Source organism: Triplophysa dalaica, chromosome 10 (assembly GCF_015846415.1).
Source record: "Triplophysa dalaica isolate WHDGS20190420 chromosome 10, ASM1584641v1, whole genome shotgun sequence".
Taxonomy (NCBI): Eukaryota; Metazoa; Chordata; class Actinopteri; order Cypriniformes; family Nemacheilidae; genus Triplophysa; species Triplophysa dalaica.
In genome coordinates this window covers 13,305,336-13,329,303 of record NC_079551.1, presented here as the reverse complement: position 1 = coordinate 13,329,303, position 23,968 = coordinate 13,305,336, and the positions used below count along the sequence as shown (strand labels likewise).

General features: G+C 37.4%; 3 protein-coding genes across 3 annotated transcripts; 2 read left to right on the top strand and 1 right to left on the bottom strand.

Annotated features, from left to right (window-relative positions):
* The first annotated feature begins 376 nt into the window (after positions 1-376).
* Positions 377-2,957, top strand: LOC130430627 (SLAM family member 5-like). The gene is made up of 6 exons (XM_056759787.1): positions 377-501; positions 1,367-1,426; positions 1,553-1,852; positions 2,061-2,363; positions 2,489-2,595; positions 2,913-2,957. The coding sequence occupies exons 1-6, from the start codon at positions 453-455 to the stop codon at positions 2,955-2,957; spliced, it is 864 nt and encodes a 287-aa protein (XP_056615765.1). The 5' UTR covers positions 377-452.
* Positions 2,958-8,756: 5,799 nt separating this feature from the next.
* Positions 8,757-14,728, bottom strand: LOC130430197 (uncharacterized). The gene is made up of 8 exons (XM_056759201.1): positions 14,582-14,728; positions 14,416-14,481; positions 14,211-14,299; positions 13,484-13,589; positions 13,225-13,339; positions 12,834-12,927; positions 12,397-12,489; positions 8,757-8,836 (listed from the first exon to the last, which is right to left on the bottom strand). The coding sequence occupies exons 1-8, from the start codon at positions 14,726-14,728 to the stop codon at positions 8,794-8,796; spliced, it is 753 nt and encodes a 250-aa protein (XP_056615179.1). The 3' UTR covers positions 8,757-8,793.
* A 3,339-nt stretch (positions 14,729-18,067) lies between these two features.
* Positions 18,068-23,963, top strand: LOC130430196 (natural killer cell receptor 2B4-like). The gene is made up of 6 exons (XM_056759200.1): positions 18,068-18,417; positions 20,456-20,788; positions 21,026-21,328; positions 21,650-21,775; positions 22,707-22,744; positions 22,916-23,963. The coding sequence occupies exons 1-6, from the start codon at positions 18,369-18,371 to the stop codon at positions 22,973-22,975; spliced, it is 909 nt and encodes a 302-aa protein (XP_056615178.1). The 5' UTR covers positions 18,068-18,368; the 3' UTR covers positions 22,976-23,963.
* Positions 23,964-23,968: the final 5 nt, after the last annotated feature.

Here is a 23,968-nt window from a genome sequence, read left to right as displayed (position 1 = left end):
ACGACACACAGAAGTTCTCCACAGTGGCCAATTAAAACAACAATATACAAATTAATATGCACTTAATACACAACCATTATAATAAAAATGTAATTAGTTAACTACATGTGTCGAATTAAATATAAGCAATTTCTTACAACACAGCATTTGATAATCTTGGAAAAACTTATTTTCATATTTAATGTAAAAGGTGTATATGTCATCACTTCATGCAGTATGAACTAGCAAAAACTATTGCGTAGTTACTCATTATATATTAGCAACAAGCTATACATGATGGTGAATACCGGTGTTAAAGGGTGTGATATGGAACAGCGGATCCGCCCCCTTGGCTAAACAACGACCTCAAGTTGTTTTGTGGTAAGTTGCTTGGCCGTCAGCGTCATCAGCGCTTCCATCAAGAGCCTCTCCAACTCCACTTCCAACCTTCATCATATCCCGAGGATACCAGGATGTTATTTATACGTATTTGTGTTGTGCTCTCACCGTTTATTGTCAAAGGTAAGAACGTCTTTTGGTGACTTACGTTGAAGAAAATTTTGAACTTATTATTGAACTCATTCAAGCGTTGCTATGTCCGCTGAAACTGCGTTTAGGATGTTAACTCGATTCTCTATGTGAACAGTCGTCATGAGAGACTCATTTGTGATGTAAGAGAATTGCCTCATAACCTGAATTCAATGCGAATACTTTAGTGCTTGTTATTTATTGTGTTGTTTATTATTTCACGCTATATTTTTGTTTAAACGCCCTGTATCATCCTATCGCACGAACATTGAGTCGTTTAATACTCGTTAATTCATTCTTAGGTAATTGATATGAGTTTTGACAATGTGTCCTGCACTTGCTGCTTCAAACAAACCATGACTCTAGCGAGCGAGAACTCCTTCATTTGTGTCTGTGCAACTATGAGTAGTTTCGCGATGGGCGTGTGGGCGGTCTATAAAGTCACGCTTGTCGGCAGAGTGCGAGGATGTGTCTTTTGAGAACATTAATACTTTACGTGTTTCTCTCTCCGATAATCGTGGAAAGTAATGATGTATTTCGATACCGTTTTAAATGTTGACAAAATGTTTATATGCCCTCGTTTTGAAAAAATCGTCTGCAAAATGAATAAATGTTTGATTTCTGATTCACATTCAACGAAAAACGCTTTTCTTGATCTTAAAACTTGACATTTTAGACTTTACATTGAAAGAATTTCCTTATCATCTGAACTTCGGATCCAAGACATTACCACTTTTGACGGTAACTTTATATATTAAAGGCAACTGAGACTCTGACAGAATGTAGTAATACCAGGATAACAGGAAAGAGGTTTGATCAGTAATATTCATGTTCTGTGTGGTCTGTGTGTCTTCCACAGGTCTTCAGCTGCTTCCACAGACCCGTGAGGATCCTAACAATCTGAAACATGCAGATGAAGGTACTTGGAAGTGAAGGTTTTCTAAACCAAGCTTAACTTTGGATGGAAAAAGTTGTTATAAACTCTTAAGATATTCTGCTTTTCAATAACATTTAAATACTGTACATTCTCTTAATGTGTGTTCAGATGAAGTCAAGTCAGTGATGGAGGGAGATTCTGTCACATTACACACTGATGTTATTCACATACAAAGACGTGATCAGATACTGTGGATGTTTGGACCTCAAGGGATTCCAATAGCTGATATTTATAATCAGAAACCCAAAACATATCAGACTGGAAGATATGGTGGTAGACTGCAGATCAACAGTCAGACTGGATCTCTCACCATCACAAACATGAGAACAACAGACTCTGGACTTTATAGATTAGAGGTCATCAATGGGAAAGAAACATTGTTCAAGATATTTAATCTAACTGCCTATGGTGAGTAAAGAGAATTCAAGTCTTGACAAGTCAAGTCATAAGACATCGAGCTTGTTGTCAATATACAGTATGCTCTGTGTTAAGGAGGTTCGGCTGGTACGCTTGCTGCTGAGATGCTATTTTACATCATTTTTTTACAGTTATACATTTTCAAAAGTGTATCCTGACTAAGAAAACGTTTTCAAGCGGCTGATAAATTGTTTTTCAGCTCGTCTGTCTGTTCCTGTCGTCATCAGAAACTCTTCTCAATGTTCTTCATCATCAGAAAGATCTTCAGTGTCAGAATGTGTGTTGTTGTGTTCAGTGATGAATGTGACACATGTGAGTCTCTCCTGGTACAAAGGAAACAGTTTATTGTCCAGCATCAGTGTGTCTGATCTCAACATCAGACTCCCTCTACCTCTGGAGGTGGAATATCACGATACAAACACATACAGATGTGTCATCAATAATCCCATCACAAACCACACAAAACTTCTACACATCAATGAACTCTGTCAGGCGTGTTCAGGTATGGCAGGAAGACCTAAAACTTGCTAATGGGTGCACACAATTAAAATAATTTACATTTCCAAACCATTAGTTATTACTTAAACGTAAATTATCACTTAAAATGTATTAATCTTTTTCATACAGATCCCAGTCAGCATTATTTAATACCGCTGATAACTGGTCTTGTGGTGGGGCTGCTGGTCATCGTTTTTGTGATTTTCTGGCATAACTCTAAACAACAAATAATGAGAGTGAGTATTTTTATACTGTAATATTGATACCTAAATATTGTAAATTACATCATTTTGTAAGTAATTTTTTACTATAGTTCAGACAAAGATACACTTGACCAAGCACTACGATAATGTTGTTGCTGTTGTATCGTTGTTGCTTTAGTATTTTTACTTGTATATTGAATCAGAAAATCAGTTACTTATCAATATACACTTTTGTGGCTTTACTCATTTGATCATACAACTGAATATGCAAATTATGTCATGCAACGTAATCACTTGGTTTATTATATTTGGATTTCAGATTTTTTTTTATTTCTGTCTTTTTCTAACAGGATGTTGAAGCAAATCAGACAGCATACTCAAATGTAGTGACATAAATACCAAAACAAACGAATAAATTATGTTTTAACATAATTTTGACTGGTTGTCGTCAATTTATTAAAAATAACAGCAGAATGTTTTTCATTACAGAGATATTTACGTCAAATATGATGACATGGGTTTTGACGGACAGATTGTCCACCAGAACACAATTACATTGACATCACCATCAAAAACCCAAGCTACCCGCCCCCATCCTCCACCAACACATGAAACCGTGTCAGTGTCTTGTTTATAAGATTTGATGGTGCTTTTAAAAAAGAAGTTTTTGTTGTCTCTTTCAGGTAGTTGATGATGGAAAGTTTTTTTGGGTAACAAGACTTTCTGAATGATTCAACCTCCACTTCAGTCGTTTCCTATAAAAACCCAAGGCTAAAGACATGAAAATATATACATAACTTGTATTACTTTAACTATCAGAAAAAACTTTTCATTAATTAAAAAGTCTTGTAAAAAAACTACAAAAATTAAAATTGTATAAAAAACAAATCTGGCGGCGCATAAAAAGTCCATGTTCTTTGTTCCCAATGAAAACTTTTCTATAAAAATATCATGGAATGTCACTAATGTGGCAGTTAAGTATGTACAGGACCACCTGAGAAAAAGAGCTCTCGATATGTCAATACTTGGTGGTTTCTATCCCCATGTTAAGTCTCTCAACTTGAAAGTTTCCTAATGTGTGCTATATACTCATGAGGGTATTTTCCCCATTTTATAAATCTTTAACTAGATTTAGAATTATACCACAGCACACAACATGAAGACACCACACATGTTGGTTTTGTGGTTTTGTGTCATTATTTATTGTAGGTATTGAAAATGTAGGTGGATGAAACTGGTGGTGGTTAAGGAGAGATCACTTCATACAGTTGAAAGAAAAAGTATGTGAACCCTTTGGGCTTACTTGGATTTCTTCAATGTGGATTCAAAGGGTTTTGAGTGGGTTTTAATCAATTGCTAGGGTGTCTATGTGGTCACAATGTGGATTCAAAGGGTTTTGAGTGGGTTTTAGTCAGTTGCTAGGGTGTATGTGTGATCGCAATGTGGTTTCTACTTGGTTCTAAGGGGTTTTTAAGTCTGTTGTAGGATGTCTGTGTGGTAGCAGTGTGGTTTTTGAAGGGTTAAGTTGATTTTTAGTCAATTGTTGTGGGCATCTTTGTGGCCACAATGTTATTTCAAGGTAGTTTTAAATTGGTTTTAGTCAGTTGCTAGGGTGTCTGTGTGGTCACAATGACGATTCAAAGGGTTTTGAGTGGGTTTTAGTCAGTTGCCAAGGTGTCTTTGTGATCACAGTGTGGTTTCCGGGAGTTTTGAGTGGGTTTCGGTAAGTTGATTGTGTGGTCGCTATGTGTTTCTAAGAGGTTTTAAGTCAGTTGTTAGGGCACCTGTGTGGTTTTTAAGGGGTTTTGAGTGGGTTTTAATCAGTTGCTAGGATGTCTATGTCATCTCGATGTGGTTTCAAAGGGGATTTAGTTGGTTTTTAGTAAGTTGCTTTGTGAGACTGTATGGTTGCAATGTGGTCCTTGCTAGTGTGGTGTCAGAGTAGTTTGTTTCTGTCAGATGCTATACAGTAGCTAGGTTGTTCTGTTCAGCCCATCCAAGTGTCTATAATATTCTAGTTTCTAAATATGGCTAAAATGAACAAAAGCATGGTGAACGCCAAGGTCATACATTTAAGCTCTGCTGAAATGCAAGGCCTGGATAATCTCTGTAGATAAAGTGATCAAATGTTTATATAGATACCACAACTTTCGGTTTCTTATTTTTTTATTTATTTTACTACTGTTTTCACTTTGCAGTACCTTAAACCACTGGAAAGAATCTTGGGCTTTTCTGTACTGAAAACAGTGTGAACCGTCACATATCTGGGCTTGGGCCCTGTAGTGTTTCAAAGTGCTGGGCAGACAATAGTTTATCAGTTTACGCCTTGTAAGCAGAGAATAACTGCCCCAATTATCCCAACGTTATTCGTTTACTGAAAGCAGACCCCACTGCACGGGCCTGCCAGCTACATTCTACATGTTTAAAGGATGAATTTAAATTTAAATCATCTTTTATTTTTTCCCCCTTTATTCATTTAGCTGAGGGACACAGATGGCCTCTGTTATGCCTCCTGCTAGGTGCCTAATGCATTTTTGCACCAGTGTAATGCTATAACAAACAAGGGATAAAAACTGTACATAATTAGTTTTATTTACCATCTGATCGATGCGTTTTGAACTTGTAAGACCTGAGGGGTCCCGTCGGGGCGCTGCAAATTGATTAAACCGTCCTGTTAGTTGATTAATTGAGATTATTCGATTAGACGTCTGCTCTTGCTCTGGCTAAGATGCAGAACGGAGTTGATTTATAAGCAGTTTTTCGATCACATATACGTTTTTAAAAGAGCAGTTAATCCATGAGTAAAAAATTCATATTCATTTGTTGGTGCACGAGAGAAAATTTTTCTTTGTATATGTATAATATATGGCGACTTGAGAATATCACCCTCCAGATAGGCCAATAAAAGTTCTTTATACTCCAAAACTCATTTGTGTTTAAGCATTTTCAAACATATTGATGTAAGATTGATTTCTAGTTTTAATATGCATTGATGTGAGTTAAGGGGTGAGTAAATGATGACCTAATGAATTTTCTTTTTATGGTTGAACTGTCCCTTTAAAAGATATCTGAAAATGTTTTCCAGCAATATTATCTTTATGCCATCCATATATGACTCTGTATGCAAAATACATTTATCATAATTGTAAAAACATTTTCACTTCATAAAATGTGTTCTGATCTTCATCTTAGTCACAACAATAGAGAAACACAGTCTGCTTAAACTAATACCGCACAAACATTATACGTTTTCATGTTTTTATTGAACACAACATGTAAACATTCATAGTGGAGGGTGGAAAAAGTATGTGAAACCCTAGGCTAATGACTTCTCCAAGAGCTCATTGGAGCCAGGAGTCAGCCAACCTGGGGTCCAATCAATGTGATGAGATTGGATGTGTTGATTAAAGCTGGCCTGTCCAATAAAAAACTCACACCAGATTTGAGTTTGCTGTTCTGAAGAAGCGTTGTCTGATGTGAACCATACCTCGCACAAAAGAGATCTCAGAAGACCTACGATCAAGAATTGTTGACTTCCATAAAGCTGGAAAGGGCTACAAAAGTATATCTAAAAGCCTTGATGTCCATGTGTCCACGGTAAGACAGACTGTCTACAAATGGAGAAAGTTCAACACTGTTGCTACACTCCCTAGGCGTGGTGACCTGTAAAGATGACTGCAAGAGCACAGCGCAGAATGCTCAATGAGGTGAAGAAGAATCCTAGAGTGTCAGCTAAACACTTACAGAAATCTCTGGCACATGCTAACATTTTTGTAGACAAATCTACAATAAGGAAAACATTAAACATGAATGGACTTCATGGGAGGACACCACGGAGGAAGCCACTGCTGTCCAAAAAAAACATTGAAGCACGTTTGAAGTTTGCAAAAGAGCACCTGGATGTTCCACAGCACTACTGGCAAAACATTCTGTGGACAGATGAAACCAAAATTGAGTTGTTTGGAAAGAACACACAACGCTATGTGTGGAGAACAAAAGGCACAGCACACCAACATCAAAACCTCATCCCAACTGTGAAATATGGTGGAGGGGGCATCTTGGTTTGGGGCTGCTTTGCTGCCTCAGGCCCTGGACGGATTACTGTCATCAATGGAAAAATGAATTCCAAAGTTTATCAAGACATTTTGCAGGAAAACTTAAGACCATCTGTCCGCCAACTGAAGCTTAACAGAGGATGGACGATGCAACAGGACAACGACCCAAAGCATAGAAGTAAATCAACAACAGAATGGCTTCAACAGAAGAAAATACACCTTCTGGAGTGGCCCAGTCAGAGTCCTGACCTCAACCCGATTGAGATGCTGTGGCATGACCTCAAGAGAGCGATTCACACCAGACATCCCAAGAATATTGCTGAACTGAAACACTTTTGTAAAGAGGAATGGTCCAAAATTTCTCCTGACCGTTCTGCAGGTCTGATCTGCAACTATAGGGAACGTTTGGTTGAGGTTATTGCTGTCAAAGGAGGGTCAACCAGTTATTAAACCCAAAGGTTCACATTACTTTTTCCAGCCTGCACTATGAATGTTTACATGTTGTGTTCAATAAAAACATGAAAACGTATAATGTTTGTGCGGTATTAGTTTGAGCAGACTGTGGTTCTCTATTGTTGTGACTTAGATGAAGATCAGAACACATTTTATGAAGAAATCCAAGTAAGCCCAAAGGGTTCACATACTTTTTCTTTCAACTGTATAGTATTAATGCTTACTATCTAAAGCGGATGTCAAAATGGTTGTAGAAATTTATTTGGTGATGTGAACCATATTGGATTTAAATCATGAATTGTTTGTGCTGACCGTTTGATCACACACATACATGTTCACAAAATACTGTCAACTAAATTTAAACTGCGACAACAAAGACCAAATGTTTACACTGTTTTTTGGTCAAATGTGACCATGGATCACAAAACCAGTCTTAAGTAGCAAGGGAACATTTTTAGTAAAAGACAAAAATACATTGTATGGGTCAAAATTAAAAAATATTTTTTACTATTAACTAAAGATCATGTCCAATGAAGATATTTTGTAAATTTCCTACCTTCAATATAGAAAAACTTCATTTTTGTGAGTGGATGTCCTGCAACAGTGCCCCTTCTTAACAACTTCAAAGGTAATTTTTTTCATTCTCAGATTCCAGAGTTTTAAAAGGTTGTTACCCAGCCAGACATTGTCACATTCCAACAACTCATACATCAATAGAAAGCATATTTATTCAGCTTTCAGATTATGGAAATATCCCCATTTCGAAAAATTGACCAATAAGACTGGTTTTGTTGTCCAGGGTCACATATACACAAATTAGATTGATGATCAGAATCATTTAAACATGACAAATATTCAAAAAATCCGGAACGGGGCCTACTTTTTCACACCACTGTAAGTGCTCAAAGAGACACACATGCACAACACACACTTTCTAATAGGTCACCTCACATTTTATTTCATGCACCAGCGAGCAGAAGAAAACACATTCAGCTCAGATCTGAATCAAACTTACAAGTCACTGAAATGTGATGATCTACTGAAGAAAAAAACTGACCAGCATTTACACGAACAGCAAACACGCATGTACTATATCTTAATGACATAAATGTACAGCATGATTCTCGCTCATTAAACTTTATGAAAATAATATATTTAATATTTAGGAGCTTAATAACTTTCACAGCATCGGTGATTTTATTTCGGTCTGTTTCTTTAAGGTCGATATGACGACAGACAGACTCCGCCCCGTTGCATTCCACGATGAGACCCAAGAAACACGGATCTGGTTATAACGCGCTTAATCCTTATCGAAGGCGGAATAAGAAGACTTTAACCGGACGGTATCGCGATACCGCTGTAGTGTAGATTTATATTTCGCACAACAGTGTAGACGTCCACTAAAATGGATCTCGTTTTTTTCAGTGTACAGGGTGTGGAATGGATTACGTGACCTTTCAAGCATGAATGTTTTTAAGCAAAACACACTTATATTATTTTGACAGTCGGTATGAAAGTCAGAACAGTAACATGGAGAATCGGAATTCCACCAGAAAGAAGACAAATCAACCAGATCCACTGTTGTCCTCTGAGCTGAAAGGAAGGATGACTCATCACACACGGTATGTAACAGATGGTAACTTGCCAACTGATTCTGTTGAGCAAACCGAGGTTTTGTTTAAGATCGTGACGCTGGTGGGTTTCATTTTAAGGAAGTTCAGACTCAGAAGATCTTGTAAAAACAGATTGTTTTTATGCTGCATCGGCTGCACATTAGTGAAAAGAGAATAAATTAATATCACATTTTACATTATTATGTATTGTTATAAAACAATAGTACAAGTCACTTAGAGTTCAATTAAACTGAACTTATTGTGATGTAAGGGAGTACGGTGGAGGTGTCTTTGAGTTAATGAGGGGTGGGGACTGAGGTAATTGAAGTGTACAGGTGATGCGGATTAAAAAGGCTGATAAAAAGACTGTTTGGGAGGCTGCTTGTGGTTCGGGAGCTCGAGTGTGGGTGACACGTTAAACGGCCGCTCGAGATAAATAGTGTCTCCGGCGGTGAAGACAGGTAGACAGATAGAGGCGGGAGTTAATAGAGCTAGTCAGTGAGGGCTGTCTTTGTTGGTTAGGGGAGCTCCTGAAACCTGTATTCTAGCTGACAACGTGCTAGTGCTGCTGCATACCCTGTGCTGGTGCCACGTAAACCTGGACTACTGTCTGACCCCGTGAGAGATCGAACTCTGTGTCTCCTGTGATCGCTGTTGGCTGGGAGATTGAAGCAAGCCTTGACTAAAGGGGGGTAATGTGCCGTACTGGAGTGTATTTATGGTTTTAATTAAATAAAGCTTTCATACTGGACCCTGTGGTGTTCGGTCTCTGACTTACATTTGCCTGGTTGTTACAATATGTTAAACAAAGATTATTTTTGGGAAACTGCAAATATTGTCGGGTTTGATTCGGATGTTGTGGAAAGGCAAAGGTTAGATAGATTAGTTTCTTTAAAGATCAGAATAGTAGGAAACAATAAAGTTGTTGCTCGTTACACGCTGTACAGCAGATGGCAGCAAATACCAACTAGATTGTAAAGTTCGAGTAAAAACTTTATGTTGGCTTGACAAATCCTGTCCTGACGAGTTTGAAAGGTTTTATTGTTAAACTTTTTCTAACATGATTGAAAAAGTAATGTGACCCCAGTGCGTAAAAGCAGGTGCTGTGTAGGGATGCTCCGATCCACCTTTTTTGCTTCCGATACCGATTCCGATACCTGAGATTCAGTATTGGCCGATACCGAGTACCGATCCGATACTGAGGTAACATTTTTAAAGTGCACAATTACTTAATAAACTGTGTGCATTGCTGTGCAAGACATCAAGCTCGACTTAACATTAATTTCCTGACCCCGTAAAACAAAATAACAAACAAATGATTCACAAATTTTGTGAATTATTTATTAAACCAGCAAAATAAAACAAAATGTTCACTATCTTAAACTTGAAATTCAAAATTAAAGTGCAAATTAAGCAGCTGAATAAAACAACAGCTTCACTAGCTTGATAGACAAGTATTAATAAATGGAAACAAAATCTCTTAATAACTGTTATGTGCAAATATAATTTAAAAAATCAATGCACAATAAACAATAAAGCAGCTGAAATTGAGCAAAAAAGCAATAGCTTCACTGCTTTAGATATTCAAACAGGAATCAGCTCTTTTTAATGCTTTAGTCATTAAAGCAAAGTCCACTAAACTAAGCTAAAGTTAGTGGAAATCAAATTTAACATCCAACACCGAAAGATAAACAAAACACTAGCTTCCCTAGCTTGTGCTGCACATGTAAAAATAAACGGAAAAAAGATATAATAGTTTAGTCGGTGCAAATAGAAATTCAAAGTCAAATTATCCACAAAACTCACCGCATTAACATCTTTATTTTTTTCGTATACGTGTTTGCAGACTTTTTGGTACAGTTCAGGTCTCAGTTACGCTTCACAATGTCGTACCGCGGCTCCAGGTGGTTTATAAGGAGTCTGAAGACATTTTTCGCAACGACGGACAGCGGTTGCAAATCCATTACCATGAAATTCAAAATGCTTTCAATGATTTTCGCTGCTTTCACACTACTAGATGGAAATTTCTGAATTATTTTCGTTGTCTCCTCCAAAGTTAGCTGCTTCGTACCGTCTCGTTTTAGTTTCTTCAGCTTATTGAACTCGGCGTGCTTAAATTAGTAGTATTATAATGAACAGCTTTATCACCACCCCTCGGAACATTTACTTCGCATGTATTGCAAACAGCGGTGTAACTTGTTGGCGTGGCTGTTCTAAAATAAATCTAAATGGCAGATATTTTTTGTCGCTCCATGCTGTTCGCTGCTCAATGTAAGGTACGTTCGCTTGTTCACGCGCACTACGTACAGAGCACGTTGCTAGCGTATGATGTCACACGCTTCGCAAAGCACAGCCACGAGAGTGTTTAAGCGCCGTTGTCTCCATGAACTTTTACATCGCCTAGCAGAAATTTTATGTAAGCTAGATCGGGTATCGGTGCAATTTGTCACCGATACCCGATCTAGAATTTTATTCAGTATCGACGCCGATTTCCGATACAAATATCGGATCGGAGCATCCCTAGTGCTGTGCCGAAATCTGTGACCTATCGAAATCTGTGACTAGAGAGCGCTGTTTCGTATTATTCACGCGAGAACGTGCCTGGCGCACGTGCACGTCATCACGAGCGCGGAAGGGGAGTTCCTTAACTATGTACACGACCACCCACTCCACGATGACGTCATGTTGCCTCGCGCTCTTCTGTGTGTGTGTGTAGCTGCGTGAAGCAGACTTCTGGAGAAACAGAAGCGCCGACTGAATACTGCACAACATGCTCTTTCATTTAAAAGACAAGACCCGATTACATTCTTTATTATCATGACGGTTGTTGTTTTGTTTTAAAATTTCTTTACGTTTTTTCCTCTGGCTATTTCTGTCCAAGGGTAGCCTACATATTTTACAAAGAATAACACGTTTTTAAAAACTTTTGATGACGTTGTATATTCACTCTGGTGTTGTCTGTTCTCATCTATTTTATATCTTTAAAATCATTTGGACCTGAGGATTACACCCATTCACATAATGCACGGTCACCAAATCTCTAATGCTTCAGAAGAGGTTACCGAAATCTGTGACCGCTCTCTTTTTGACTGAAAATCACTCCAATGACACCTAAATTCACTCTGGTGATGTCTGATCTCATCTATTTTATATCTTTAAAATCATTTGGACCTGAGGTTAACACCCATTCACATAATGCACGGTCACCAAATATGAAAATGCATCAGAAGAGGTTACCGAAATCTGTGACCGCTCTCTTTTTGACTGAAAATCACTCCAATGACACCTAAATTCACTCTGGTGTTGTCTGTTCTCATCTATTTTATATCTTTAAAATCATTTGGACCTGAGGTTAACACCCATTCACATAATGCACGGTCACCAAATCTCCTAATGCATCAGAAGAGGTTACCGAAATCTGTGACCGCTCTCTTTTTGACTGAAAATCACTCCAATGACACCTAAATTCACTCTGGTGATGTCTGATCTCATCTATTTTATATCTTTAAAATCATTTGGACCTGAGGTTAACACCCATTCACATAATGCACGGTCACCAAATCTCCTAATGCATCAGAAGAGGTTACCGAAATCTGTGACCGCTCTCTTTTTGACTGAAAATCACTCCAATGACACCTAAATGCACTCTGGGGATGTCTGTTCTCATCTATTTTAAATCTTTAAAATCATTAATTAATTAAAACCAATTGTACCAGGTCAGAGTAAGTGCATGCTGGGCAAAGGAAGTCCTCCTCATTCCCAACACATTCCTGATGGAACCACCTGCAGCAATGTTCGCATTGTATCTGGTAAAAGGAGAAAATAAAGGGACATTTCATCCAAAAGTTTTAATTCTGTCATCATTTACTCACAACCTGTATAAATGTACACAAAAATATAGTTTGGAAGACAGTTAGGAATTATCAGTTCTGGGACATCATTGACTACTATAGTAGGAAACATTAAAACATAAGTGATCAGAACAAAGAAATTTATGCAGATTTTGAACAACTTGAGGGTAAGTAAATAAGTAAAAAACTGCTCCTTTAAAGATATTTTGCATCAGTAGTGATGCTCTAGAATAGAAATTCTTTGTAAACAATTGGGCTACAAAGAAAAGAGTTAAAACTTAATGAAGTATTAATCTTACCCAGTTGATGGTGGAGTCATGTTTATTGGTCTTACTCTTTTCGGCTTTGTCCCATCTTGCAAGCCGCAGTAGAGACACATTTCTGACAGATCATCTAGAAAAAAACACAGCTTTAGAAGTCCATATGATGATATTTTTATAACATTTAAAATGTTACACAAAATATATAACATGCATATTTTAGATACCCAGTTTTTTTCATATATTATTTATAAAAACAGTTTAATGTAACACTCAAGCTAAAAATATGTTAAATATTTAAAAAGCGACGTGGAATGCAATACTGTTACCTAAAAACATTATTTATAATAAGTGAGGGAAAGTGTGAATATTCAAATGTGTCAATTTTATTATTAATTCAAAAAATCTGTAGTCAACCAAAGAATAAAACCTGTCTCTTCAAGAACTGTGCGTGCTATCTCCTTTCTGTACTCATCAAGGTCTTCTTTACTTGAAGGGAATTCAATTTGGTCAGCCATCTCATTACAGAGAACCTTTTCGGCAAACTGAATAAAAAATATAAACATGTTAATTAAGCACTTTAAAATGTAACTGTCTGTTTATCTATAAATCTGTATGTATTTCTGTCTGTCTGTGTGTGTCCCCTCGTTCATATATATAATTCTATCTATATGTAATATAACTCATACCTTCAGAGAAAATACTCCACATGACACAGAATCTTTTTGCACAGGGCGAGGAAGCGTTTCACATGTCCATTTTCCCACTGCACAACCTCTGCCCTTCATGAATGTCCTAATGAAAAAATCATAAAGTACATATTCCAATTATTTTAAATCACTTTGACTCTATATGAAATTGGCCCACAGCAAAGATTATTTTTATTTTTAAGTTTACATAAAACATATGTCTCCAGAATAAATGTATTGTACACTGTACATTTTTACTAAGTACTACAGTACTGATTATTCCCATTAAATTTTACCTACTGCAAGCTTTGTAAACATTTTTGTATATTTCAGTAAAAAGTTAGTGTTATAAAGTCAATCACACTTTTATTTGTATATAACTATAATTTTCACATGACCATTGTGAAAACAATATAAACATTTTAGAGAATGTTAACTCTGATTGGAGAAATGAGTCAAAGGGATTGAGAATTACTGTTAATCGTGTAAAGAACAGTATATACAGTATATAGCTACCTTATACTAATACTGGTTACATTATGTATTTTCTGTACTACAATTTCCACATACTACATGTAAAAGCCTAATAAACAAAAAAACACAAGTAGTACTGCCATTGTACACATTATCTTACCTGGTAATAACAACTGGTTAGCTCACAACTAGAACTGTATAGGAATTGTAGTCAAGCAAATTTAAAAAACTGTAATACTGACACCAACAGTACCTTGTGGACTGGAGGCATCTTCTTAGTTTCAGGGGAGTTGCTTTAAAAGGATCTAGTAGAATTGCTCTCTGTTGCTTTGGGAAAATGATCTGAAATGGTAAAACAAAACACACAAGGAACTGTCACATAATAACCTTTGGTCCGTTATCATCCTTATACTGGAAAGTGTGCATCATTTATTACTTCTTTGTTTTTCAAATCTCACCATGAGCATCCAGTGATGGTGTTGGTTTATAATACCCAAAATAATGTTGAACCTCATAGGATCAATCTGAAACATAAACTGTACATGACGTACTGCACTCAACATAATATAATATTATTAGTTTTTGGTTTCATTACAGCTACATGAAAACATACATATCTCTTACCTTCAATTTGGTCTTTTCATTTTTCCAGATTTGGGACATTTCAAACGAATCTATAGAGAGTGCCTCCTCCCGATGAGTCTCGTTGTATCGTCTCACAAGAATTAGCAAATATGAATTCATAACCTTGGAATAAAAAGTACATGTCATGCATGGATAACATGTATATGCTAAAATGTTAAAACTGAATTGTCAGAAAACCAAAATGATGTGGATGTGTGATTCAAAAAGGGCAATTTTGTAATATTTTTGTTCAAAATGTCATAAATACATTCAATAAGTGAGCAAATAATGACTCCATTTTCAAAAAAATGTTTGTCTTATCCTGGATCACAACAGTAACAAAAGCTCCATGCCAACCACTGTGGAGTAGCCCAGTATCTGTGCAACTTGTATTGAACATAAACAGAGAAATACACTTCTGGCTACATTGTGTTTCCACAGGACACATGCACTGTGTATTAATAGCCAGAGTGCAAAGTTAAATAGTAAACCATCAACTTGACAATAAGCTACAAAATTCTCTGTTCAACTCTCACATCAAAAGAGCTGTTACTCTGTCATTTATCCTCTTTACGTGTCAGTTCTTACTGAATCCTCTAATTCTTGATTTGGGGCAGTTCTTGCTATGTCCCAAAAAAAAACTGCATAGGGTCCAATTCTTCACACAAGAACATGAGGAGCCTTCCCATTCCAAGCATCGGTTATATCTGCAGATATATAAAGATATTTGTCTTCAAAATTTAATATCTTAAAATAAAGATCTGATCATTTTTAATAACTTTTATACTCTGGGAAACTTACAACTTTCAACGGTATCATGCGATATGTTAGAGGCTGGGGTGGTTGTGGTGGCAGATGAGGTCATGGAGGCATTGGTGTTAGATGAGGCCGTGGAGGCATTGGTCAGAGTGGAGGCAGATGAGATTGTAGAGGCAGTGGTGGTAATGGAGGCAGATGAGATTGTGGAGGCATTGGTGGTGGTGGGGGCAGATGAGACTGTGGAGGTATTGGTGGTAGTAGAGGCAGGGATGGGGGCGGCAGAAGCAGAGAGAGTGGTGGAGGCTGTGGTGATGTTTTGAGGTTTTGTGTTTGCCTTTAGCTTATGAGGAATTCTTGGCATCTCCTCTATGTACAGTTTTAGATGGTCTATGCTGACCTTGGGGAGAACTTTGCCGCAGCTATCCACGAGGTCAGCAGATTTCCCTTCAACTCTCGTTACTGTAAATGGTCCAAGGAAGTCAGGATCCAGCTTTCCACCTTTGCGCTGCTGGGGTCTTACCTTCTGTCTCCACACAAGATCACCAGTGTTGTATGTGCACTGGATTTTTTCACGGCTGTCCTGTTTTTTTTTCTCTGCTGCATCCACATTTTGTTTCCGTAAAACCTGAAATATTTTTTCCTGTTGTTTTATCCCGGAAAATACCTCCTCTTCTGCAACCACTTCCTCAACCTCAGTGCCAACCTACACATAATAACCAAAAGTTTAACTATTCAAATATTGGATCAGAAATCTGGAATAAGATAACCAAGCTGGTACTTTCACAAACCTGGTAGTGCTCTGGGATTTCTGAGGGGTAGCGGGCCTCTCTGCCAAACATAAGGAAAAACGGAGAGTGTTTGGTTGTGATTTGTTTCTTGGTTCTGAGCCCAAACATCACTGCATCCAAATACTGGTCCCACATGTTTGGTTTGCTGCTCACAAGTTTCCCCAGGGCCCTAGGTTTTCAGACAAAAATTGTATTACTGTATATTATGGCAGAGGTCTCTGTCCTGAAGATTTTAGCCTAAACTCCAATCAAACACAGCTGAAGCAGCTAATCAAAGATGTTCAGGGTTGCTTTAAAATTACAGGCAGGTTTTGGAAACGGAGTTACAGCTACAGTCTGCAGGAAGGTAGCTCTCCAGGAGCAGTGATGGAGATCCATGTATTATGGTAAAACAGTAGTAATAATGTACATATAGATATTTCGTTTTTTATTGTTCTTGCTGCCCATAATGCTTTAGTTTAAATAAGAATAAGAAAAAACAGAAGCAATAGGATTATAGGCTGCACCTCTCATGTCGTTTGACACCTAATAACAATTACCTCTGTATTGTTGCATTCATTTTCTCCACCAATCCATTGGTTTGGGGATGGTAAGGGGCACACAAACTCCTTTTAATACCCAAAATTTCACACACATCCCTGTTTATCTGAAATGACAACAATTACAGATTATATTATATTATATGCTTTTGTGCATCATATACCGTGAAAAAAAGTGTACATACAGCATTTACAAATTATTTTCCTTGATCTGTTAAAATTCTTTTTGGGGCCTCGAACTGATCGAAGAACTTGACTATGCACTTAGTGACCTCACTGGCTGACTTTGATTTAAGAGGGTATGCCTGAGGCCACTTTGTGAAATAGTCTATCATTACACAGATGTACTGATGTCCATCCTCAGTAGTGCTCAGCTTCCCTATAAGGTCCATGCCTACTAGCTCAAAAGGGCTGTTGACCTAAAGATGTATAAAAGAAAGTATACAATTTATTTAAACACAAAAAGAAATATTGGGCAAAATGTTTCATAATTAGAAATGTACAGACAAACTACATTGAACTGAATCAAAAAATGTTTAAAAACTAAATCAAATTTTTTAAAAATTTATTTACACCAAATTTCTATCCAATTTTCCATACCAGTATCGGGGTGTATTCCACAGGCTTCTTTATGCTGCATCCTTTTGACTGGCACACTACACAACTGGAGACCTTTAGTATAACACACATTATTCTGTTATTACAGTTTTGTAAGTCAAAGTTCACACAAAATACTGAGAATGTTAAAACAAAAAATACTGAGAACAAAAATGTTGCCCATGAAGATGTACTGTCTGTCTTCACAATTTAATAGTATTTTGATTACACTTTATATTAAGGTACTGCATCTGTGCAATGTATAATGAACAATGTTTACCATAATGTCAGAAATAAGTACCTACCCAACCATCTATGTCTAAAGTCATTCCAGGCCAGTAGTATCTCTTGCAGATGGCATCCCTGGTTTTAATTTGGCCACAGTGAGCTCCAAATGAACTACAGTGGAATTCTTGGAACACCTGGTCAGCAGCCTCAGAACCACAAAGGACTTTCAGTCTCAGTTCCTTAGCTGTGCCTTTATTTTTTATATAGTACAGCTCTCCATCTGTTTAAAAGTGTATTCTTTGTAAAATATGTAGGCTACCCATGGACAGAAATAGCCAGAGGAAAAAACGTAAAGAAATTTTAAAACAAAACAACAACCGTCATGATAATAAAGAATGTAATCGGGTCTTGTCTTTTAAATGAAAGAGCATGTTGTGCAGTATTCAGTCGGCGCTTCTGTTTCTCCAGAAGTCTGCTTCACGCAGCTACACACACACACAGAAGAGCGCGAGGCAACATGACGTCATCGTGGAGTGGGTGGTCGTGTACATAGTTAAGGAACTCCCCTTCCGCGCTCGCGATGACGTGCACGTGCGCCAGGCACGTTCTCGCGTGAATAATACGAAACAGCGCTCTCTAGTCACAGATTTCGATAGGTCACAGATTTCGGCACAGCACCTGCGTAAAAGTGTTGCGTAAAAGGGCTTTACTCAAATATGAGCTACGAGGCTGCATGTGGAACACAGGACCTAACCATCTCCAAGCCCCGCCTCCCAAGTATTTCACTCCGGGGAAGTGGAGTGCGAGCGCTGGCGTCTGCGCGTTCATTGAGAGCTCCAACTCCATTTGTAACCCTTATATCCCGCGGAGACCAGAATGTTAATATTACTTATTTGCGTCGTGCTTTCACCGTTTATTGTAAAAGGTAAGAAAAGTTTTTGGTGACTTACATTGAAGAAAATGATGCAGATGAACTTATTCAAGCGTTGCTATGTCCGCTGAAACTGCGTTTAGGATGTTAACGCGATTCTCTATGTGAACAGTCGTCATGAGAGACTCATTTGTGATGTAAGAGAATTGCTCATAACCTGAATACAGAAAGAATACTTTAGTTCTTGTTATTTATTGTGTTGTTTATTATTTCACGCTGTATTTTTGTTTAAATGTCCTGTATCATCCTATCGCACGAACATTGAGTCGTTTAATACTCTTTAATTCATTCTAAGCTTATTGATATGAGTTTTGACAATAAGTCCTGCACTTGCTGCTTCGAACAAACCATGACTCTAGCGAGCGAGCGGCGCGCGAGGAATTGTGATGTTCCTTCAGTCGCGCATGCGCATTGCGCAACATGCTCCGGACGCTTAACAAATGCAATCAGAGCCGGACAGAGAATTGATTAGTTCACCTCTCGAGTCTTCGGCTTCGAGTCGTTCTTTCATCACGTGACAGCCCTGTACGTTAAACAAATGATGTCAAAAGCAAATTATTGCTTTTAATTTCTGTCTCGATGGTTCTTTTCCATAACACTGAATGTGGAAATAAAGATAATACAGAGCTGGTTATGCTTTAAAAACAATAAGTCTAATCTTCATAAAATACAATACCTTGTTGTATTAATTTCCTTTGAGTTAGCCCTTTTGATTAGACTATAGTGTTACTTACTGTACTTTTGTAACATATGACACTTTAGACATTAACACTGTGTACACACTCTTGAATTGTTTTTTTATTGTTTATTTTTATTTCAGAAAAAGCTCAAGCAAAGAGGATAACTATTCCAAAATAAATTAAAACAATTTAAATCAAACATACAAGAAAATATAAATACACTAAAGCCACAGCCTTAATGAAAACTAAAACAAAATATTGCACAAAAAGCTAGGCTTTTCATAATAAATACAATACATAAGCTATAAAATAAATAACACACTGTGGCTATATAATAGAACATGCTTTAAGCAGTGATGCGATGCCGGACCTGCCTCGATCGCACTCCGTACCCTCGTGTCGAGCCCCCCATGCCCTTCGAGCCCTTAGAGAGGTTGCTCTTCATCTTCACGGCGGAGCCCGGCATGCAAATTTCATTCACCAATTTCATTGGCCTTTTCTAAAGTAGTCAGAGTTGATAGGTTCTCGAGGGCGAACCCCATCTGTCAGTTCCCTCCATCAGGGATCTGAGGTTACGTAAGTAACCGAGACGTTTTATGTATACAGTTGGAAAGACTGAGGGGTTTTGTGTTTCTTCCTGTTTCTGAAATGCATGAACCACAGACTGACTGTCGACTTCAACACATGAACACAAGTTTAATAGGTTTCTTTTAACCACAAGCTGACCATCTATTTTCGATAGTTTCGAAAGTTTGTCTTTTCCGATTTCTGAACTGAAGATTATGTCTCACACATTTTTGTTTTGTTTGTTCATGTGGCATCTGATCGGTGAGTTATAAATGTGTTTTTATGACTATAATTCTTTCAATGTTTCTCAGTTATAGCATTAGCATTCACCAATCTTAAATTCTGAAAGCACAATGAATGTAAATTCTTAAATTCTGAGGTACAATGAATGTAGTTTTATTGGGACAATTATTAACGTTAAGATGACAGTCTAGCTAAAACATGTAATATTTTGAGCGATTGAGTGCTCAGTTATTATATTACATCTACAATTAGGCATTTAGCAATTCACTTTTACTGTAACATCTACAGAATGTGTTAAAAAAAGATCTTACCTTTTTTATTCTAAAAGAAATGCTGTGTTGTTGTTGTTGTTTGTGTATCTGCAGAACTTAATTACAGTCTCAGTAAATAAATGTTTTGAAACCTTCATGATTTTCTTACCGATCTGAACTCATACACATCACAAAAAAATCATTTTGCTTTTTAGGCATTCTCCATTTCTTCACTTCAAATACAAACTGTTATTATGCTTGACAAACTTTTTTTGTGTTTGTGTTCTTCAGGTGTGTTTGGTGATGCAGATGAGGTGAAGTCTGTGTCAGGGATTGAGGGAGAAAATGTCACTCTACTCACTAATGTTACTGAACTACAAAGTGCTAATATACTGTGGAGCTTTGGACCCCAAGAGATTCATATAGCTGGGATCCATAGAGAAGCCAATGAGATCTCAATACATGATGATGTTCTTGATGGGAGATTCAAAGACAGACTGCAGGTGGATAATCAGACTGGATCTCTCACCATCACAAACATCACAACTCAACACTCTGGGATTTATCGATGGACCATATATAGCATTAAAGTGACCTCATACAAATACAGTCTCAATGCTCATGGTGAGTAAAGATTGACAGATGAGTCACACTCTTCATATTCTTATTTTTGAAAAATTACATAATAAATACAGTATTTATGAAATGTTCAAAAGATTAAGAAGTCTGTCAGATGTCACACACAATATTAAAACTCAAGATAAAAGCAGCTCTCTAACATCCTGTTAATGTTATTCAGAACCTCAATAACATTCAGACTCACTGAATATGTCTGATTTATTCTTTCCTCCTGTTTTTCAGCTCATCTGCCTGTTCCTGTCATCATCAAAAACTCTTCTCAATGTTCTTCATCATCAGAAAGATCTTCAGTGTCAAAATGTGTGTTGATGTGTTCAGTGATGAATGTGACACATGTGAGTCTCTCCTGGTACAAAGGAAACAGTTTATTGTCCAGCATCAGTGTGTCTGATCTCAACATCAGACTCTCTCTACCTCTGGAGGTGGAATATCAGGATACAAACACATACAGATGTGTCATCAACAATTCCATCACAAACCAAACTCAACATCTCAACATCACTGAGATCTGTCCGCCGTGTTCAGGTGTGTCAGCAGTTATACACTATTAATGTTCATTCAGGCACGTCTGTAGTTGTAAGAATGTTCACAATCAAGATTTCTGTTATACCCAGTATCAGTACAGCTGTTGACACCATTATTGCCGGTGAAATGTAGTTGTTTTACTGTGCTATTCAGTTCACCTGACCCAGAGTCCAATTAATGTAATCACAAACACATTAACACAAACATGGACACAGATAACACAAATACAAAACCAGAACAATATGGGGAAATGTTTGAAAAATAAACTGCATAAGGTTTGTTTTTATACTTACACAAATCTATTTATTTCATGTTGTCTAGGTTTTAAAGAGACTCATTTTTACCACTGGATTGTAGGAGGGATTGTGGTCTTGATTCTAACAGTATTGGCAGCAGCAGCACCAGCAGTAGTCAAATACTGTAAGAAAAGAAAAACAATACAAGGGGGTAAGTTTACAACAAAGAAGCCACATTCTTTCCTGCAAGAGTTTTTTTCTAAACTTCTGCAAAGACACTAAAACCAGCCATAAAAGACACTGATTTACTTGTGTTTAGTTTGAGATATATTGCTCTGTGGGGGATTTTGAGGGGTGCGTATACGAACATCATAATCTTATTAATACATAAACTGTAAAATATAAAGCCCAATGCTAAAAATAAAATACCATATGCCTCCATATTACAAAGGTGTACATGCAAGAAGAAAATCTTTATTTATTAATGTCCATCGAATTGTATATATGACCTGTGTATTTCCAGTACTTTTCTTTCAAAACTTCATACAACATTCACCCTGATTGAGATGACCCATCATCTTGTGCATTGTTGGTGCCGCACACATCGTGAACAAACTGCTTTAAATGCTTGAATTTGATTAAAATGACATCATTTGGAAGTCGATCTTTCTTCACAAACAGCTCATTATGACTTGAAACGTTAAAACAACAGTGCGCACCAGACGAGAAGGGGGGCCGCCGTGTTCTTAAGGCCAAGTTATACTTGTGCGTAGGACCTACATCGTAACCTACGGCATAACCTACGCTGAGCCACGTATTTATGTCTTTATGTCCACAAATTCGCAAATAAGAATTGCGCGGCTGGGCATTGCAGAAAGGAGTCACAAGCGCACAGACACGTCCAACCAGAATATATCACCCTCCGAATGGGCACTTCAGGAAGGGACACCATACAAATCGTAACACACATATATACCATAACAGCCCCAGCCCAATTTAACCCCTGGAAATAATTACTCAGCTCTGCAGGAAGGTGGAACTCTAGAGCAGAACTGAACCCCTTCAGCAAAACAACTGGAAGAAAACAACAATTGTATTCTGACTTTATTTACAGTTTATTACAACTATATTTTATTTTATAGCCAAACAAGCAGAGATGATGCCTATGAATATCGAAAAGGTAAGCCACTGTATTTGTGTCACATGATACGTGTTACAGATAGTATTAGTATACTACTAAAAACAGTTGATGTATTAAGATTTCTAAAATATAGCCAAATAAAAAAAGTATATTAACATATTTAGAAAAAAAGTTAACCCTTTTTTTGACTGGTTCTGTGATTTCTTTCAGGAACCCAACACTGATGAGGTTTCTGGACCACTAGTGACTTCAAATGGGGTCGAACACTAGTCCAACACCCTCCATTCTTGTGGTATAACAATACCTACTGAATCTGTTTCTAGCCAGACAAAGTCTTAAGAAGGATTAACTCAGAACAGTATTGATATTTAATTTCGGATTGAGTCATTTCATAACTGAGAGAGATCTAGTGAAAGTGGACTCTATTAATAAGATCTGCAAGCCATATACAGAGTAGGGTGTGCACGAATATTCGATCTGCAGTACTTATTCGAATAATAAAATCGCTATTCGAATTTTGCTAAGATATTGCTCTGCTGGCCAAGGACGCACATAAATACTAAAAGTTATACGTATATGCACTGGGTGGAGCTGTGGAGTGCGCAGTGAAAGTAAGATGAGTGCATTTGATGACAAAATGCCGTCCTCGACCTGTAAGCGTAGGGCGGGGTTTGGAACTACTTTGTTCAAAATGATCAACATGACATGTGCAAAATTTTTCAGGCGAAACTAAGTTATCATCATAGCACCACTTCAATTAGGAATTATATGAAGTCCAAACATCCTCCAGATGAGGATCCAATCCATTGGTGGAACGAAAACACAATGCGTTTCAGTAAGCTCACAGTCGTTTAGCGCACCGTTATTTGTGTCCCAGCGACATCTTTGCGTTTTCTCTGCAGATGGGCTCATCGTTAATAGACTAAGAAGCCGAATTTCACCCGATCATGTCGACATGCTAGTTTTTTCCCCCAGAAGCATGTAAAACAAGATAAGTTATGCCGACTGAGTTTAAAGCATAATGTTAAGGTTAAAGCTATATGTACGTTCTGGGGGAAAAAAAATGCGGCAGCCTGACATACGTATTGACGCTTTTTTGTTCGCTCCAAGATCCTTCTTTTGTTTGCACAAATTGTCATTTTCTTCTCAGCTACAAAACAGGGTGACAATGTATAAGCTTGTTTTTATATACCCTGATAAGCTTGTTCAGAAATGAAGAAAAAAATATGTTTTACTGAAAATAAACTTAATTTAAATGAACAA

What these genes read in the sequence shown, in the direction of transcription:
- LOC130430627 (XM_056759787.1), top strand. Translation starts at nt 453, where the DNA reads ATGTTATTTATACGTATTTGTGTTGTGCTCTCACCGTTTATTGTCAAA. An exon ending in ATTTAATCTAACTGCCTATG is followed by an intron (nt 1,853 to 2,060) that starts GTGAGTAAAGAG and finishes ATTGTTTTTCAG; the next exon opens with CTCGTCTGTCTGTTCCTGTC. An exon ending in CTAAACAACAAATAATGAGA is followed by an intron (nt 2,596 to 2,912) that starts GTGAGTATTTTT and finishes TTTTTCTAACAG; the next exon opens with GATGTTGAAGCAAATCAGAC.
- LOC130430197 (XM_056759201.1), bottom strand. Translation starts at nt 14,728, where the DNA reads ATGACATGTACTTTTTATTCCAAGGTTATGAATTCATATTTGCTAATT. An exon ending in ACCATCACTGGATGCTCATG is followed by an intron (nt 14,300 to 14,415) that starts GTGAGATTTGAA and finishes TTACCATTTCAG; the next exon opens with ATCATTTTCCCAAAGCAACA. An exon ending in AGATGCCTCCAGTCCACAAG is followed by an intron (nt 13,590 to 14,210) that starts GTACTGTTGGTG and finishes TTTTTTCATTAG; the next exon opens with GACATTCATGAAGGGCAGAG.
- LOC130430196 (XM_056759200.1), top strand. Translation starts at nt 18,369, where the DNA reads ATGTTAATATTACTTATTTGCGTCGTGCTTTCACCGTTTATTGTAAAA. An exon ending in GATCTGTCCGCCGTGTTCAG is followed by an intron (nt 21,329 to 21,649) that starts GTGTGTCAGCAG and finishes CATGTTGTCTAG; the next exon opens with GTTTTAAAGAGACTCATTTT. An exon ending in TGCCTATGAATATCGAAAAG is followed by an intron (nt 22,745 to 22,915) that starts GTAAGCCACTGT and finishes GATTTCTTTCAG; the next exon opens with GAACCCAACACTGATGAGGT.